This window comes from Crocodylus siamensis, chromosome 3 (genome assembly GCF_052110815.1).
Source record: "Crocodylus siamensis isolate JL-2025a chromosome 3, ASM5211081v1, whole genome shotgun sequence".
NCBI classification, from domain to species: Eukaryota; Metazoa; Chordata; order Crocodylia; family Crocodylidae; genus Crocodylus; species Crocodylus siamensis.
In genome coordinates, this window is record NC_143397.1 from 190,297,247 (window position 1) to 190,314,716 (window position 17,470).

Below are 17,470 nucleotides of genomic sequence, written 5' to 3' on the forward strand. Positions count from 1 at the left end.
AGGAAGTTTGTTAATCATTCCCAAACGATGCCGCGAGGCGCTCAACTGAAACGAGGTGGTCACCTCGCCTTTCGTGCCAGCGACCCGCAGGACTGCGGTAACCCCCGTGCGCGCCCAACTGTGGCGAGAGACCGCCGAAACCCGCCAACCGCTGCAAGACCGCGCCGCGGAAAGAGCCCGGGCCGTATTGAGCGGGGCGCACCATGGTCACTTCCGGCGGAAGGGACGCGTGCTGCGCGCGTGCGGCGGGAGGGGATGCCCCTCCTGCTCTGTGCGCGCGAGATGCGGAGCCTGGTGGTGGCCGAGCTGGTGCTGGAGGCGGGGGCGGCCGGCTACATCCTGTGCCGCTGTTCGCGGGCCTTCGTCGAGTGAGTGTGGTCCCTGCCGGGCTTTGCGCCAGGCGGCCTAGTCTTTTCACAGGGGGTAACGCTGCTCTCCCCGGTCTCTGCGCTAGGCCCGGGGGCGGAGGTGGCGGGTGTTTGCCTGCGGTCGCCGGGTGCCCGGAACAGGGCCTGTGAGCCAAGGGGGCCCCGGAGCCGAGGCCGCCACAGTGCCGCGCTGGGGAGCCCCGAGGCTCTCGGAGAGGGATGCTGGAGTAGCCACCCTGGGAGCGCGAGAAAATCTCCACGGGATCTCTCACGGCGCAGCTGGGTTTTGTGCAGCCTGTGCAACGCGCAGCCAAATCCTGGGCATGCACCGGGCACGAGCGCTTTGCCTGCCCTGTTGTGAGGCTCCACCGAGTCCCAGGACCTCCTGGTTAACCTCCTCCTGGCCCTAGCCAAGCTGGCAGTATACCTCCCCAGGAAGGAGGCTGCCACCAGGGAAACCCTCAGGGACTGCATAGCTGTTTTCCTGTCCCTGTTCTAGTCGTGTCTCTGGATTGAGTCACACTAGACAGTGTCCTCTGGCTCCTTGCACTCGTTTGAGGGCCAGTGGGTGCTGTCCGGTGCTCTGCTCAGTGTCCTGCCTTGGTGCACTTGGTTTGAACCTGTGACCCCTACTCCTGCTTCTTTTGTCTTTCAGTTGTCCCAAACAATCAGGGATGTGCCCTTGGTGTCCCCGCTCACCAAGGAGGCTTATAGCTCTACTTGATGGGCTCTGGTCCATGTCCCACAACAGCCCAAATGGCATATCATAAGGGACTATCAGGTGTTCCAGTACAGGATCAAAACAATTCACTGTGCTGAGCAGGAGCCTCTGCAAGCTGGTCTGTAGGGAAACCCTGAGGGCAGGGCATGTCCTAAAGCCTGCCCCTTTCTGGGACAGGTGTCTCCTCCCACTCTGGATTTGCAGCCCAAAAGCTTTGGGTGCTGATGCCTCTGCTCAAGAATGGCTTTGGTGTCTCATTTAAGAAAGAGCAGGAAGAGATGGTGCTATCCCCCCTTTTATATGATAACTCAGTGGTTAGAACATGCTCCCTAGGTCTGGGAGACCCAGGATTCATTTCCTTCCCTTCTAGGGCTATGTCTGATTCCATTAAAGCTGAATGTCTATCTTGTAGGCCAAGTTTTCAGTCTCTTTTTGGCCATGTACCTTTTTACCTACAGAATATTTCTGCTCCTATCCCCAGCAGCCAGTGTCGCTGCATACCCATTCCTTGACTGTCAACACCAGCGTCAACATGTGGCAATGCTCTTATTCACCATGCATTGCCCAGTCAGATACTCCACTGCCATTATTCAAATTCAGCCATATGTCCCCTAGCAAAGTGCTGCATATCCTATTTTGAAAACTGCTGTATTAGTCCATAGGCATTTCTGTGCTGGGAAACTTATCAACCCTTCTGGCTGAAGCTTTTTCACACTGTACTAAGAATGAAAGACCTCTGGGTGCAAAGGAGATAGTATTTCTGGCTAAGAGTTTGCGCACTCACTTGGAAGCGAGGCATCCTGGGTTCCAGTCTGCTGCATGGATTGTTCATCTGAGGCATCACTGACATTTTTATCTAACTCATCCAGCCCCATAGGCCAGTTCTTGAGTGGGGGGCCAGTTTGCAGGTCATAGCCAGAGCATGTAGATGTCATCTGGCTCATGGGATGGGAATTTGGCAGTGGCAGCATTAATTGCTGAAACTTCTGGAGTTGTGGCAGCCACCACTCTTTCTGCTGCTAATTTTTTGCCTCTGTAAGCAGTCCTGTGGACCAGATGATGTAGCTCCATACTTCAAATTCAACCTACACTGTTCTTCAGGGGTCTGGAAATTTGTTAGCAAGATGAGCAACAGCAACTTTAATTGTTGTAACACTGGGAGCTGTAGTAATTAATGCTGCCACCACTCTGTTTTGGGCTGGAAGGCCACTTAGGGAGTTTTGGTGAGGTGTTCAAGGCTGGAGGGGGAGGGGGGCGTGCTAACCTGGTGTGGTGAGAGGAACACCCCATGGGTAGGTCACAGGTGTGGATGGGATGGGGCTGCAGACAGGCAGGGAGCAATATCCAGGAGCAGAATGGCAGGCAGGGCCAGGGCCATGATCACGGGGCTGTGACACCTGCAGGACCAGGGCCTGGGCCTAGGGCAGATCTGCTACCTGCTCCCCACATGCCTTTGCCTGTGAAATTGCCACCTGTTGCAGGGACATGTGGAGAGTGGTTTGTGGCTCTGCCCCAGGCCCTGGCCCCACACTGTCACCATCCTGCAATCCCAGCTCTGGCCCTTCCTGCCTGCCCTGCTCCTGGACACTGCTCCCTGTCCACCTGCAGGCCTATCCCATCTACCCACCCTGCTTTTGGGGTCCTGGGACATTCTCCTTGGAGACTCAGCCTACCTGCTCTGTCCAGCGGCCCCGGCAGTTGGTTCAGGCTAGACAGACTGGTGTGCCCAAGCAACAGAATCTGGTCTGGTGGCAACAGGGGTACTGGCAGCAACCACTAGAAGGAACTGCTGCCACCAGGGCTACTGGGAAGCTGAGTCTGAGTGTCTCACCTCTGCAGACCTGCTGTATACCTGCAGGTTCTGCAGCAGAACCAGCCAAATGCACCATCGCCTGGGCTGCCCCCTGTTTCTGGGCTGGTTAGAACTAAGGGACCTGCCACAGGCTGGATAAAATTCTTTGGTGGTCCATATCCAGCCCACCATATCCAACTCATGAGCCATTTTTTGCCCACCCTTGCTCTAAACACCTACATTTCTGGATCTGTGAGGAGCCCTATGGGCCACATAACACAGTTGTGCAGGCCAGATCCAGCCTGCAGGTCCTAATTGGTTGCCCCTGGGATAAGGTTTGGAACCTAAGTTCCCCTCACTTCGGTAAGTGCTCTACTTTCTACAGAATTCTGTTCCGTGTTGTGCTCTCTCTTTCTTCTGGCTAGGTACATTTTTAAGTCACTTAGAAGCAGTAGAACAGCTTCAGCTTTGAAGACTCAGACTTTCCTGTTCAAAGTACTGTACTAGTCACAGCACACCTCCTAGGATGTGTTGGCTTGTTCTTTCCTTTGAGAACTGAGCCTGAGTCTCACATGTCTTGGGTGAGTGCTGTGACCACTGAGTTATCATCTAACTGGAAGGTTACAGCTGCAATCAATGCAGCCATGCCTTCTGTTTTGTACAGGGCCCAATCCAGTGTATATGGCCAGAAGTGCCTAGCAGGTGGAAGTGACAGGCAAAGAAATGTATAGTGTGTGGATCTCAGTTGTAGATGCTTAGCCTATTAGGTGTGTCAGCACTGAGGCACTTTAGGACAGGTGTACAAACACAGCTTTTGGTATTGGTAGAATTAAAAAAATTAAAAACAGTGGTGCCTTGCAGGGCCTTAGCACCTGTAAAGTTAAGTAGTACCTGAATAGATATATTCAGGATATAAAGCCCCACATTTTAGGTCTTCATACAACTTGTATTTTCTGCTCATCTTCTTCATACAGGTATATTTTGTTATTCATCAGTCTCTGGTATGTTGCCTTTTCTTTTTGTTTTCTTGTTTTTCTATTTGTTTATGTATTTTATGTATTTAATGATAACAATGTGCTTCAGTGCTTCCATTTTTTCCACTTGTTTTACAGGGATCGAAAATTATATAAACTAGGATTAAAAGGATTTTATGTCAAAGATGTCAGTGACAGTACAGGTAAGGTCTAACTCATAGTTAGAAAATTTGGGGATACATCTTATTTTGACTACTTGAATTAGTAATGAAATTGGTTGATAATATTTGCATAATTACAATTACATTGGTCATTCAGGCTCTGCGAGTGCTGAATAACACTAGTCCATAATTGAATCCTTATTTCTGATTTCTGATTCCTTATTTTTTTCTAAAAGTAGCTGATTTTCTTTTTGATAAGATTTTACATTGAAATAATAATTATACTGTGTTTTAACTTTTTCAGCTCCCCCACTCCCCCCATGCTGCTTGACTCCTGTCCTTTGGACTCCCTAATCAGGCAGATTCCATCCAGCTCAAGAAGTTAATAAGCATGGTGGGTGTCATGGGAGGATAGATTAAAAAACAAAGGCACTAAGGAGGGCTGGGAGCTTCTAAAGAGCACAGTATTGAAAGCATAACAAGAAACTGTCCAGATACAATAGAAGCACAAGAACGGTAAGAGACCAATATGGCTGCACAAGGAGCTTCTAAAATGCCTCAGATGCAAACAGAAAACATACAGGCAATGGGAGAATGATCTGGTCACCAGAGAAGCATACCAGGAAATAAGAACCTGCAGGGACAAAATCTGGAAGGCAAAGATAAATAAAAAGATGCAACTGGCAGAGGAGGTTAAGGACAACAAGAAGACATTCTAGAAATATGCTGGCCAGAAAAGGAGGCCCAAGGAAGTTGTGGGTCCTCTGTTAACAAGCTAGGGGAGACTCCTAACTGAAGCTACAGAGAAGAAAGATCTATTTAACACTATTTTGCTTCAGTCTTCACAAAAAAAAAATAAAACTGCAGCCAGGGATCATCTGGATAAGGAGGGGACAAGATGAGGGAGGAGATAACAAAAGAGACTGTTAAAGAGCTTTTGTTTGGCCTGGAAAAATTCAAAGTCAGCAGGGCTGGATGAACTTCATCCCAGGGTCCTGAAGGAACTGGCAGAGATCATGGAGCCTTTGGCAGTGATCTTCAAAAAGTGATGGCAGATGGGCCAGGTACCAGAGAACTGAAAAAGGCAAAAAGAAGGATCCAGGGAACTACAGAGCCTCACCTCAATACCCAGAAAGTTATTGGAGTATATCCTAAGGAAGGCCATTTGCAAGCATCTGCAGGATGACAAGCTGATCACATGCAGTCAGCATGGATTTATAGAAAACAAATTGTCAAACAAACCTGATCTCCTTTTAGAAAGTAACTACTTGAGTCGATAAAGGGATTGCAGTGGATATAGTGTATCTGGACTTCAGCAAGGCTTTAGACAAAGTCCCGCGCAACCTTCTCATAAAGTAATTGAAGAAATGTGGACTGGATAAAAGTACTACAGGATAGATAGATAACTGGATCAATAGCCATAAGCAAAGGGCAATTATTAATGGGTTCATGTCAGAGCAGAGTAGCAGGAGGTTTCGAGTAGAATACTGTAGGGGTCTCTGCTGGACCAGTGCTGTTCATTGTGTTTATTAATGATTTGAATTCTGGAATTGAGAGCTTCTTGAGCAAGTTTGCCAAGGATTGCAAATGGTGGAGAATGTGAGGACTATTCAGAAGGATCCTGACAGGTTGGAAAGTTGAGTTAGAGCTAACGGATGAAGTTGAATGCAGACAAATACAAGGTGCTACACTTTGGGAGGAATAATCAAAAACAAATATAAAATGGATGACACTTAGTTGGATTTGGAAGTCTTGGTAGGTTATAGACTAAGTATGAGTCTTGTGATGCAGCTGCACAAAAGGTGAATGCAGTTTTGTCCTGCATCAATAGAAACATGAATTGACATTAGAAGTGATCATGCCTTTTTACTTGGCACTGGTTAGGCCTCGTGGAGTGCTGTGTGCAGTTCTGGGCTCCACATTTTAAAAAGGATGTGGAAAAGTTAGAGTCCAGAGGCGGGTGACAAAGATGATAAAAGGGCTTGAAAAGCAAGTCATGAAGAGAGGCTGAAGGAGCTGGGCATGTTCAGCTTGCAGAAAAGGTGCTTAAGAGCGGACGTAATAGTGTTCAAATACCTGAAGGGCTGCCATGAAAAAGAGGGAAAGCACCTTGTCTCTCTTGTTGCAGACAGGAGGATGTGGACCAATGGCTTGAAGTTACAGCAAAGTAAGTTTAGTTTTCATATCCAGAAACACTTCTTTGCTAAAGAGACGGCCTAGGGAAGTTGTAGACTCTCCATCACTGGAGTCATTCAAGAAGAGGTTGTGCAGCCACTGATCAGGAATGATCTAGGCTTAGTTATGCCTGTGTTCTGTTTCCCATGCATCTGGGCTTTGCTTTTTCCCCCTCCTCTCCTCCTCCTTCTGCTACATGTCAGGGTGTTTTTAAACCTTCCTCAGAGGCATTGGGCATTAGCTACAGCCAAGGCTGGGGACTTTGACTGGGGTGTATCAGTGCTTCTGGTGGGACATAAGCTGGAGCTTCCTGACAAGATAGTCTTGCCCCTTTGTTCAGGATCAGACTGATCGCCATATTTGGGGTCAAGAAGGAATTTGACTTCATGTCCAGATTGGTACCAACTATGGGGGGTTGCCTTCTGGTAGGGGAGGGTTGGGGTTAGAGTTTCATAGAAGCAGGACGTTGGCTGCTGTGGTTCCCCTGATTTACTTGTGCCAGGTTAGGGTGTTCGGTCTGTGTTGTGTCAGGGTTGATGGTAGTCTTATGTAATGTGTTTAGGTTATGGATTGTATAGGATAGTTGGGATAGGGATGATCCTGCCTTAAATGGGAAGTTGGACTAGGTGACCTCTAGAGGTCCCTTTCAGCTCTACTTCTCTATGACTCTATGCCCCCATTAATGAGTCCCTTGAAATTAAGCCTTCCATACAGGCTGAAGGCAGGACAGGTTGGCAATATAAAGATTAACTGGTTTAGAAAGTCATGAGTTCTAGTAGGCAACCATTTCAGCGGCTAGGCTGAGAGAGACAGGAAGAGCAAAAATGTTGTGAAAAGGCTTGTGAGATGAGATGATGAGAAGGCAGAATGGTAAAAGTGTCAGGAACTGAGACACCTGTTTTTGTTTTATGCACATAACTATGTTTTGGTATACTCACTAATTAATGCCTAGAAAGCACATTTTAGTAAATAACTTGGTGTTCCTTGTTAACTTGGTTGTAAATATATCCTGAGCTACATATGCTTTATTAAATATCCATGAGCCAGTTTTTTCTACGGAATCACAAATTCAGTATTTAATAAACCATATTAATATGTAGTGCCTCTTTGCTTAATTATATTTGTAACATTATGCATATCTGTAATTGTCAGCCTTATTTATTTAAAAGGAGTGAGAGAAAAGCAAATGGTGACTTGGGCACTAAGCAAGATTTGTTAGATTATTGGCATTTTTGGTATACTGTGTTTTGTAATATTATATGAGCTTTGTTGACCCTCTCATAATACACTGATAAAGCAACCAGCCCTTTCCCCTGAATTTTAGTGTTATATTTGCATGTCATAAGAAGCCCTGTGAAGCATTTTCTTCCTTTGCTGTCTCTTAATATTTTGTTTACACATTTGCACAGGTTTTGTTTCATAACTTAATATAGCTTGTTACTTTTTCCTCTGTTAGCTGAGGAAGAAAAAGAGGAGGAGGATAATCATCCCAATGTGACAGAAGATTCAAATAGCAATCATGCCTTGGACCCAGATGAAGCTGAACTAGACTCAGAGGCTGAACTAATGAGGCGTATGGGGCTACCACTTCAGTTTGGTGGACAGTCAGCTCTCAAGGAATTTGTGGTAAAACCCATTTTACTTCTCTTTCTTGGTATCTCAACCTGAGCTTTGTGACTGCCATATAAATATGCCATAAACCTAACCTACATCTGTGTGGTTTGTCTCCTCACAGGTGAAGGGAGGGTCAGTATAGAGAAACTTGCAGGATCAGGGCCTGATTCATTTATCAGATGAACCAGATTGTGAATAAATAGAACAAAGGCCATGTGCTTTAAAAACCGTGCTGCACACATGACCACACAAACAAGTGGCACCCTAGCTTTGAATTAAACTGTACATGGTATTACAAAATACTTGGATGCAAAACACATGTACATTTTTAAACAGGGCAGTGATGAGAGTAAGCAGTGCTTTACATGTTAATACGAAGTCTGGTAGGACAGCTGTAAGAGAAGTATTATGATTTGAAGATTGGCACAAATCTTGCCAACAAATTTTGTTGGTCCAGCTTGTGTTTCTGAAGTGGCTGCAAGTAATGTGAAGAAATAGGTTTGATTAAAAACTGTCACATGTACTGGGATTTCAGGTTGGGTTTTTTCCCCCAGACTTGTAATAGAAAAGTTTGGATAACAAATATAAGTAATTCATGAGATGCTTCCAAAAATAGCTTCGTTAGGTAACAGTTGGGTGTTAAGAAAACATAAATAAGCCTTTGTACAGACATTCATTTTCTCCTGGGAGAGTCACTACTCTCCTTGGAGAAACATCACATGTACAAATGTTCAGGCTTTTTCTTCCAGAGTAAAAATGACTGTACCAGGAGAAAAATAACCTGGGAGCAACCAAGTTTAAATCATTCCCAAGAGAGTTGCTCCTAGGAGAGTAAATGTCTGTACATGTGACTTCTGCCAGAAGACAGCATAGTCCTTCAGCACCTTCCCCACTCCCCCCGATCCCTGGAGACAGTGTGTTCATCACTGGATCTGCTGCTTCAGCCGGGAGCAGAACTCGCCCCCTTCACAGTCCGCATCTTGTGCTGTAGGGAAACGCAGGATGACCTTGGGCAGTCCAAGACAGCCAATTAGGGCCCTATATACTGCTGCCATCTATCTCCAGGCAGGCTAAGGGAGCTTGTACACCAGCTGAGAGAGGTGCACAGATGTCTTCCCCATCCCACCCACACGGTTTCAGCACTATAAGCTCCCCATTCTTCAGGGCCTTGGCATTCAAATGTGTACACACAGCTCTAGGTCAGTTTCTCAGGAGAATAAATCTGGAAGAATTCTTCCAGATCATTTGAATGTGTGTACACAGCCTTGCAAGCTTTCTTTAGCAGCGTTTGGATGAAGGCATTATAATTCAAGCCATTTCTAGCTGAACTTCTAATTTAAAAACTTGAACATCAATTGTCCCAATCATCTTGAAAGTTCAGTCATAAATTCAAGCGAATTTTGAAGCTCCTTCTTCAACAAAAGGAAACTTAACATTTGCAGCTGACAAGTGTTTCTGAGAATTAATTTAATAAAGGAATGTGATGATCCTTAATTTTTCATTGGTGTAGTGTTTGATCATGGTAAACTGTGCTTAGCATAACACAAGCCTGTTCTGTTTACTAAAACTTGTCAGTAAAGGGTAGTTTGGCAGATTTAGATCAGGTAACTTGCCACTGGACAAGAGGGAGAAGGTTGACATTGTATACCTAGACTTCTAAAAAGCCTTTGATCTGGTATCCCAAGATGTTCTCACAGAAAAATTGAAGGATTGTGGGCTTAAATGCTTGACAGTCAGGTGGATTGGAAGCTGGCTACAGGGTAGGACCCAGAGAGTTCTCATGAATGGATCTGTCATCCTGGTGAGAAGTGGCCAATGGTGTCCTTGAGGGGTAAGTGCTTGGTCCAGTGCTTTTCAACATCTTTATCAATGATTTGGATGTAAGGGTAAAGATCTCACTGGCCAAATTCTCAGATGACACCAAGTTAGGGAGAAGGTGGTCTCACTTGAAGATAGGCTGCAGATGCAGGCAGACCTAGACAAGTTAACAAGTTGGGGGGATTGGAACCAGATGAAGCTCAACATTGAGAAGTGTCAAGTGCCCCATCTGAGGATGAACAGTCCCCAGCATACTTACACACTCGGTGGAGCCAAACTGACTAGCACCGCAACTGAAAGGGATCTGGAGGTAATAATAGACCATAGTATGAACATGAGCTGCCAGTGCAATAGTGTAGCCAGCAGGGCAGACAGTATTCTGGTGTGCATCGAATCAGCACATCTCAAGCAAAACCAAGGATGTGATTCTACCACTTTACTAGGCATTGGTGAGACTGCAGCTAGAGTACTGCGTCCAGTTCTGGGTGCCGCACTTCAACAAGACATGGAGAAGCTTGAGAGAGTCCAGAGAAGGCCACACCTGTATGGTCAGAGATTTGCAAGGCAAGCTATACCAGGAAAAGCTGAGGGACTTGGGACTCTTCAGCCTAAAGAAGAGAAGGCTGACAGGGGAGTTGGTAGCAGCTTCCTGCTACATCAGGGGAATACTTCAAGGGCTCGGTGAACAACTGTGCACCAGGGCATCCTTGGGAAAAACCAGAAGTAATCGCCACAAGCTCCTGGAAGACCCTTTCAGGCTTAACATTAGAAAAAAACTTCTTCACAGTCAGAGTGGCCAGACTATGGAATAAACTTCCTCCAAAGGTGGTGCAACAGCCTACTTTGAATATCTTCAAGAGGAGACTGGATGGTCATCTAGCTGGGATCACCTGACCCCAGTTGTCTTTCCTGCCTAGTGCAGCAGGCCTGGACCCAATGATGTTGTGAGGTCCCTTCCAGCCCCTTACAATCTATGAATCTAGACCAAGGCTTGCTGTCAGATATTAACAAAATGGATATTTCATTTCTTATGATTCTTAAGCTAGAAGGCAGGGTAGATACCTTTATAGACTAACTGAATTATATATATAATAGAGAGAGAGAGAGAGCACAAGCTTTCATGAACCCAAATTCACTTCATCAGATGCTGTGAAAGGATGGTATAGAGCAGAGTATGAAATGGAATGATTAATTAGAATACAATAGGTGGAAAAGCAGTACAGAGGGAAGGGGCAGGGGGAGGAGTGAGAGGGATTGCTGAGGGAGGTGTACAAAGAACCCATAGGAACAAAGGGTTCACAAAAACCAGGTAATGAGAACTGTAGTCCCTGTTTAAACTATACTTCGCAGTCCAGTTCGTAGATGACTTCTTGTTCTGCAGTTCCTTGTTCAAACTATATTTTTCAAATTTTTTCTGCCTGAGAACAGCAATCCTGAGGTCAGCAGTGGCCTGTCCAGGGAGGTTAAATTGTTTTCCTACAAGCCTTTGTGTCTTTCTGCAACTGATGTCAGATTGTTGTTCATGCATTCTTAAACGTAGAGAGCACCCTGTCTGTCTGATGCACAATCTTATTCCATAGCAGACAGGCATTTTAAGCAGGTGATGGCATATATGGCAGGGGAACGCACCTTGGATCTTGTACTCCTTGTTATTCAGTCCAGCAATGTGGCCTGTATTGAGGTAGTGGATTGGGTCCATTGCATAGCCTGGTGCCTCTGTGAGGATGGCAGTTAGTCTGTTGCTTGAGAGGTGCCATTTGATGCTCAGGGTGCTATCTGTAAGACAGGGTTGGCTTCAATGGCTGGCTTGAGGTGGCCGTCCTTTTCCAGGTGGAATTGGAGTTAATTCATGATCTACCTAAGGTGTTCACGCTGGAGGGAAATAGGTAACAACTAGAAGCATCCTGTTGTCATTGTCCCTTGTGACAGGATCAGCCTGTGGCACATAGTTGTAGCCACTCCAACCCTGTCCTGGCACACTGATCTTTTGGCCCACTGTCCTATGCTCTCCTGCCATGCCTTGATGTCTAAATAATAAATATGGGAGGCTGTCCTCAGATATCAGAGTAAGTTTTGGGTCCTTTATTCTGCCTTGTTCATTCCTGAGAAGCCATGTTCTGGCCGCAGTCCATGCCTGAGCAAAGCGTTATTCCTTTGTCCTTGTTCTTGGCTCTGGGTCCTCGCTATACTTCTTCCCTCTGGGTCTGCCAACCCTGTCTCAGTATCACAGGTACTGAACCCTTGCAGGCATCACTTGTGTCCTGCCAGCGCCAGTGGCCCTCTTGTCCCTTATCTTGTCTCTACAATCCCTAATCATTTTAGGTGCTGTAATTGTGGCTTACAGACTCCCTCATAGCCATACCCATGCCTCACTCATCCTTCTCAACAAACTACCTTGGGGCCCCATCTGAGCCAATCAGCCCATGCTTGCCTCTTTACAACCTATACTTGCTACCTGTCTCTCCTGGCAGCAGACTTACAACTTTGCAGCTAGCCTCTCTGTAGCACTGCACCCACCCCCTTCTAACAGCAGGGGTAGGGGTCCTCTGCTATACCAGGGTTGATATTGTAGCAGGTCAAAGTATGGTCTGAGTCTGGCTTTATTGATTTGAGTGGCTACAGTTTTGGCCTTGTATTGTAACTGTAGGAGTGTACTCTGGATCCTTAAGGTGTTCATCCTAGTAAATGGGTTCAGAGTAGATTCCGTCGTGACTTAGAGCTCAGCTGTAGATGATGGATCTAGTGGTAAGTGTGGGATGAAAGCTGGTGGGGTGAAGGTAGCTGTGGCATTTGGTTTCTGATACTAAGTGGTGGGGATGTGGCCATTGCAAACCTTCATTGTAGTGTCTAGGAAATGAATCTGCTGCATTATGCATTCCGAAGTTGGTTAAGTGGAGGGGTGTGAGTTGTTAAACATGTGTCCATGTTATGAAGATATCATCAATGTACCTTAGGTAAAGCAGGGGGATGAGAGGGCAGCTGTAAAGGAAACTAACTTCAGGGTCTGTCATAAATATGTTGGCGTATTGGGGAATCGTATGTGTGCCTGTGGCAGTTCCATTCAGTTATAGGTGTAGGGAGGCCGCAAACCTGAAATCGTAGTTTGCATGTTCAAAACTAGCTGAACTGAATGGAGCTGTATTTGTTTACTCCAGTTTCAAGTTTTGCAGTCCCATTACTCTACTTCTATCACCCTTCCCCAAATTAATTGTTTCCTTGTACTATCTTCTCGATTAAATAATTTTAGTAAGGTGGGTGTGGGTGCATGTGTGGAACTGTCTGTTTGTCTGTCAGCAGTGAGTACTTATTTGCCAGGAGGTGATTTCTTTCCTTGCCCTCCCCCTTCTACCCTCAGCTCCAGGTTGTGTGTCATAAAGAAGAAATACATTCGTTAGGTCTCTCAGAAAAGATATGGGGTTGGTGTAGTAATACAAATGGTCTTGAAGACATTCCTGAATTCTTTCTTGTAACCCACTTGGCTGTAGTCTTTTTAATTTATAATACATTTTTAATTTATAATATTCATTTATGAGATATTTTCTTTTAAATTTGAGGATACAGAAAATTTCAGAAAGAGAAACAAGATGAAGAAGAAGAAAATGTCAAAGAAACAATTACGTCAAAAACACTTGTATGAAATCATGCAGAAAACTTGGGCAGAAGATGAAGACCGGTCAGATTGTGAAGACCTTAACCAGTCTGTTTCAGATGATCCAGCTTTAGCCAAAGAGCAAACTGAGGAGATAAACAAGTATAAGATTTTGACTCAAGAAAACTGTAAAACCACATATTCCCCTGATAGTGATGCTTCAGCCAGTGAACTTAAAGAGAAATGGGAAAAGTACTGGAGTGAGTATGGAGAAGGCCTTTTGTGGCAAAGTTGGCTAGAGAAGCACAAAGAACTAGAGTTGTTAGATGCTACAACTGTAGCTGAGCCTTGGAATTCTCCTGACACAAAGGAAAAGTGGGAGCAGCATTATACAGAACAATACTGGTATTACTGGGAACAGTTTAATTACTGGACAAGTCAAGGGTGGAGTGTTGACAGCTCATGTACTGATGGCCCAGAAACTCATGTGGAAATAGATCCACAAGAAGCAGTGGACTTTGTTAGCACAGATGGTGAATGTAGTCAAGTTCTAGACTTGTCTCTTCCCTCTGATCCTCCCTGCAAGCTTAATTGTGAAGAAAACCCTAGTTCATGTAATAAGTCCCACAATGAAATACTTTCTGGGATTAATAAAATAAATTTAAATTCAGAAGAAGTGGAGCAAAGCAAATCAGTAATTTGGAATGGCCATCAAAATCTCAATTCAGCTAGGAGTGAAAAGCAGTGTCCTTGTGGTTCCAGGCAGAAAGAACCGAGTGATGGTGGAACCAAGAAAAGAAGTGCATCTTCTGAAAATAAAAGTACAAACCAGTCAGGTCAGTATAGATTGATTTTTAGTAATATTTCTCTAAATGGATGTATATAACACAAGAGCTCTGTCTTCATTACTCAGTTGATGAATGGAGAATGAGTATTCTGTAGAATAATTGACTACTTACCTGTAATTCTTTTTTCTTTTCCCTTCCCTTTAATTAACTAGAAACCTCATATCACTCCTCTTAGATCTTTCTACTGAAAGTGTCTGTTCTTAGGGTAAAAGGCGTATCTTCGTAACTCTCCTGAATGAACTAGAAAAATGGTGATATAATGGTGAAATAATAACATTAATGCTTCTTTGATATAAATGAAAGGAATAAGTGAAAGAATTTTGAGGGTGATTTTTATTGGACCAACTGCATGGTTGGGGTTAAGTTAGACAAGTTTTGAATGTGTGGCATTATTCATTAGGTGTGAGGGAAGAAGCAGGCATTTACGGATGTACAATCCTGCCTGTGCATTCTTTTCTGTCTGATCAAAAAAAAGTTATACCTGAAAATCTCGTTTTTATAAAAGTAATATCACCTGCATGCCTTTTAGTTTCTGCCTGATAAGCTGTTTGTTAATCATAAACTGTTAAATAGAACTTGTAGTGTTGTGCAAGCCACAGTTAATGACTAGGATAAGTACCAATTTATTTTTAAGTACTGCCAAGGACAATGAAGCTATTTATCCCTGTAAATACTCGGAGTGTTTGCTCGCTACCCTCTATTCAACTTTCTGCAACTCACCGTTAGTTTCTGCACTAGAGTCATGGTAGAGGTAGAAGAGGGCAAGAAATACCACTACTTTTAGAAGATGTGATTGTCTTGCATTGTTTCAAGTTCTGCAACCTGCATCCGTGCATTTGCTGTCTGTCATTAAGAGGAGGCAGAGTATTACAATCCTAACTAACTTGCAGATAAAAAGGAAGGGAAAGCAATTTGTACTATATAGAAACGTTTCATTTTCAGGGACAGTTTGGCCACACCAAAATTACTATTGTCCATCATGGTAAAGACCCTATACAACAAAGTAGCAATGCTGAAAATTTGTATTAATATATTTGTGACTCAGGATGAATAGAAGCAAAGGTGTATGTGCTTGGTACTAGAGTATTATATGTCAGAATAACACTGCACACCAAAAGGAAAAATGAAGCATAAAGATCCCAAAACATTTTTGGAAACCAGACAAGCAATTGTTAGATAAGCAAAAACAATGCAGTCTGTATGCATCTTTAGATTCACAGGACTCGCTTAGACCAAATTCTAGTAATGAAGGACATTTTCACAAGAGTCATAAGAATGAAGATGATGAAGAGGAAGAAGAGCCTCCTGAACATAGACATGCCAAAGTCAAAAGGAGGTAAGTAATACTTTTAGATGTTTTTTTTTAACTTCTGAAACCTGTTTCCATATCATCTTTGTATTTGAACATCTAGGAAAATGAGACCCTGAATTTCACTGGGGCTTCTGGAGATTATGTAAGTCTGGTTGCTTCCTTTAATGCCAAACCAGGCAGGTTGGAGTTTCTGTCTAGGGTGGAAGTTTCTTCTCTGTCTTATTCCATAAAAAATATTACATGGGGCTGTTAAATTGAATCAAACATACTTGTTTGTGTAATTGCATTTGACATAAAAATCTGTCTTTTTATTGGCCTGGAATAAGGGATGGGAACAATATTGCATAATCTGTTACTTGCTTAGTTGCTGAACCTGGATTGGTAAATAACTATAGGAACTGGTTTTCTTGAATTATCATCTGTGGTTCAAAACCAGCAACATGCTTAGCACTTTACAAAGCCTGTAATGGGCAGCTCTTCTTAAATTCCTCAAAAGCTGAAAGATTTAGTGAAGCTAGAGCCAGAATTTAACTTGCTCTGCTGGTAATTGAACTAATATTGCCAAATTTGTAAAGTTTGTTTGCAACAAGGTAACGAAAAATAGGCAAAGGCAGTAGTTGGAGAAATGTCTCACATTTCCAATATGTCCGTTTGGATGAGAGCTTCATATGTTGAGCTGCTCTGGGAAGTTATTCTAAGGGGGCATGTTGATCATCCCTGTGGCACAGGAATGAAAAGTGCTTGCACTGTTTGGTAGGGAAAGCTAGTTTTCACCATTCATGTGAATTGGTCATGTTTATATTGTGATTGGCATAATTATATATATATATGGGAATGTCATTGTATATGTAGTCTATGGCTGGGTATATTAAACTGTCTTAATTGTTTGGGTTTCTTACTGACATGGTTGTAAAAATGTTGGTAAGAGTGAAGGTTATGAAATCTGTCAGTGGTAATTGGAACTTTTCATTCTTAGGGAAGAAGAGATAATGCTTTTCTTTCTGACAATGTCCACGTTTCTTACAGCCATGAATTGGATGCAGACGAAAACCCTGTGGCCGATCCTGAGGAAACATGTTGTCTGCTAGGACTCAAATATGGTACCGGAGAAAAGTATGTCTTATAAACAAATTCATTATTAACAAAAAATTCACATCTTCACAGAAAAGTGGCTCTTTTTTTACATGTTAGCTGCCTTGGCTAAGGCACTTTAAAGGTCATTAAATAAACTTTAGCTAAAGCGCCCTGTGACCATTTGTAAACATGCAGTGGCTTAATGCACATGATGCTGTGGCTTTTTTAATTAGAGCGGCTCTCCAGAGAATGCCTAATTAAAATGCCCCCAACCCTGAGCATGTGTGTAGGCAGCCTTTGTTTTCAGTTATATGGATTATAACTTTGGCAGGTGATTTGGTTTCACCTAATGTGGAGTCGATTGTAAGTTGCTCCAAGAATTCTGTAAGGTATCACTAATGTACATTGAAACACACATATTTGTGTTATTACTGAGTAAGGCTCTGCCATTTACTAGTTACTCAAACACATACAACCCTGAATATAAGGCAGTCCCCATCCCCCACATTAATTAGATTCTACATATGGAAAATGTATAAATTAGTTATCATTTTCTAAGTATCTAATTATTGGAGGTTTGCCTTAAACTTGTCCCCCTCCCACTGCTATATCAGGGAAAATTAATCTGGGGGGTCAGCCCTTTGTTGTCTGCCTCCCCCCAAACTTCTTCCCTTTGCAACTGCTTCCCCCATCTCCTTACTGTCAGACACTGTTCTCCCTGAGCCCATGGAAGTGAGGGACAAATATGAAAACACTGACTTTGAAATAAATATACCTGTAGTAACTTACATGTAGTACCTATATATTTAGCTCATCCAGAAATGATGCATTTTACCTTTTTTGAAACTGCTGCAAGTTTTAGCACAGGTACTCCATAAACACACTTTTAAGAAGCACTTGTGTACCTATATATATAAATTGAAATGCTGTTGAATTTGCTGGGGCTCGACCCAATGAACTATATGGTAAATCAAGAGCTTTTTGGCTTCAGATTAATATCATGCATAGTTTGTGATATATATAA

General features: G+C 43.7%; 1 protein-coding gene across 4 annotated transcripts in view; it reads left to right on the plus strand.

Annotated features, from left to right (window-relative positions):
* The first annotated feature begins 213 nt into the window (after nucleotides 1–213).
* TGS1 (trimethylguanosine synthase 1) overlaps nucleotides 214–17,470 on the plus strand; it is a 50,581-nt gene continuing 33,324 nt past the window's right edge. For 3 of the 4 annotated variants that reach the window (XM_090039981.1, XM_090039980.1, XM_090039982.1), the window contains exons 1-6: nucleotides 214–368; nucleotides 3,994–4,058; nucleotides 7,648–7,817; nucleotides 13,178–14,048; nucleotides 15,273–15,396; nucleotides 16,399–16,485. In XM_090039981.1, the coding sequence (XP_089896107.1) occupies nucleotides 256–368; nucleotides 3,994–4,058; nucleotides 7,648–7,817; nucleotides 13,178–14,048; nucleotides 15,273–15,396; nucleotides 16,399–16,485 (1,430 nt within the window). In that variant the 5' untranslated portion in view covers nucleotides 214–255. Of the gene's footprint in view, nucleotides 369–3,993; nucleotides 4,059–7,647; nucleotides 7,818–13,177; nucleotides 14,049–15,272; nucleotides 15,397–16,398; nucleotides 16,486–17,470 lie in introns of those variants that run through there. The other variant, XM_090039983.1, reaches the window with a different exon arrangement.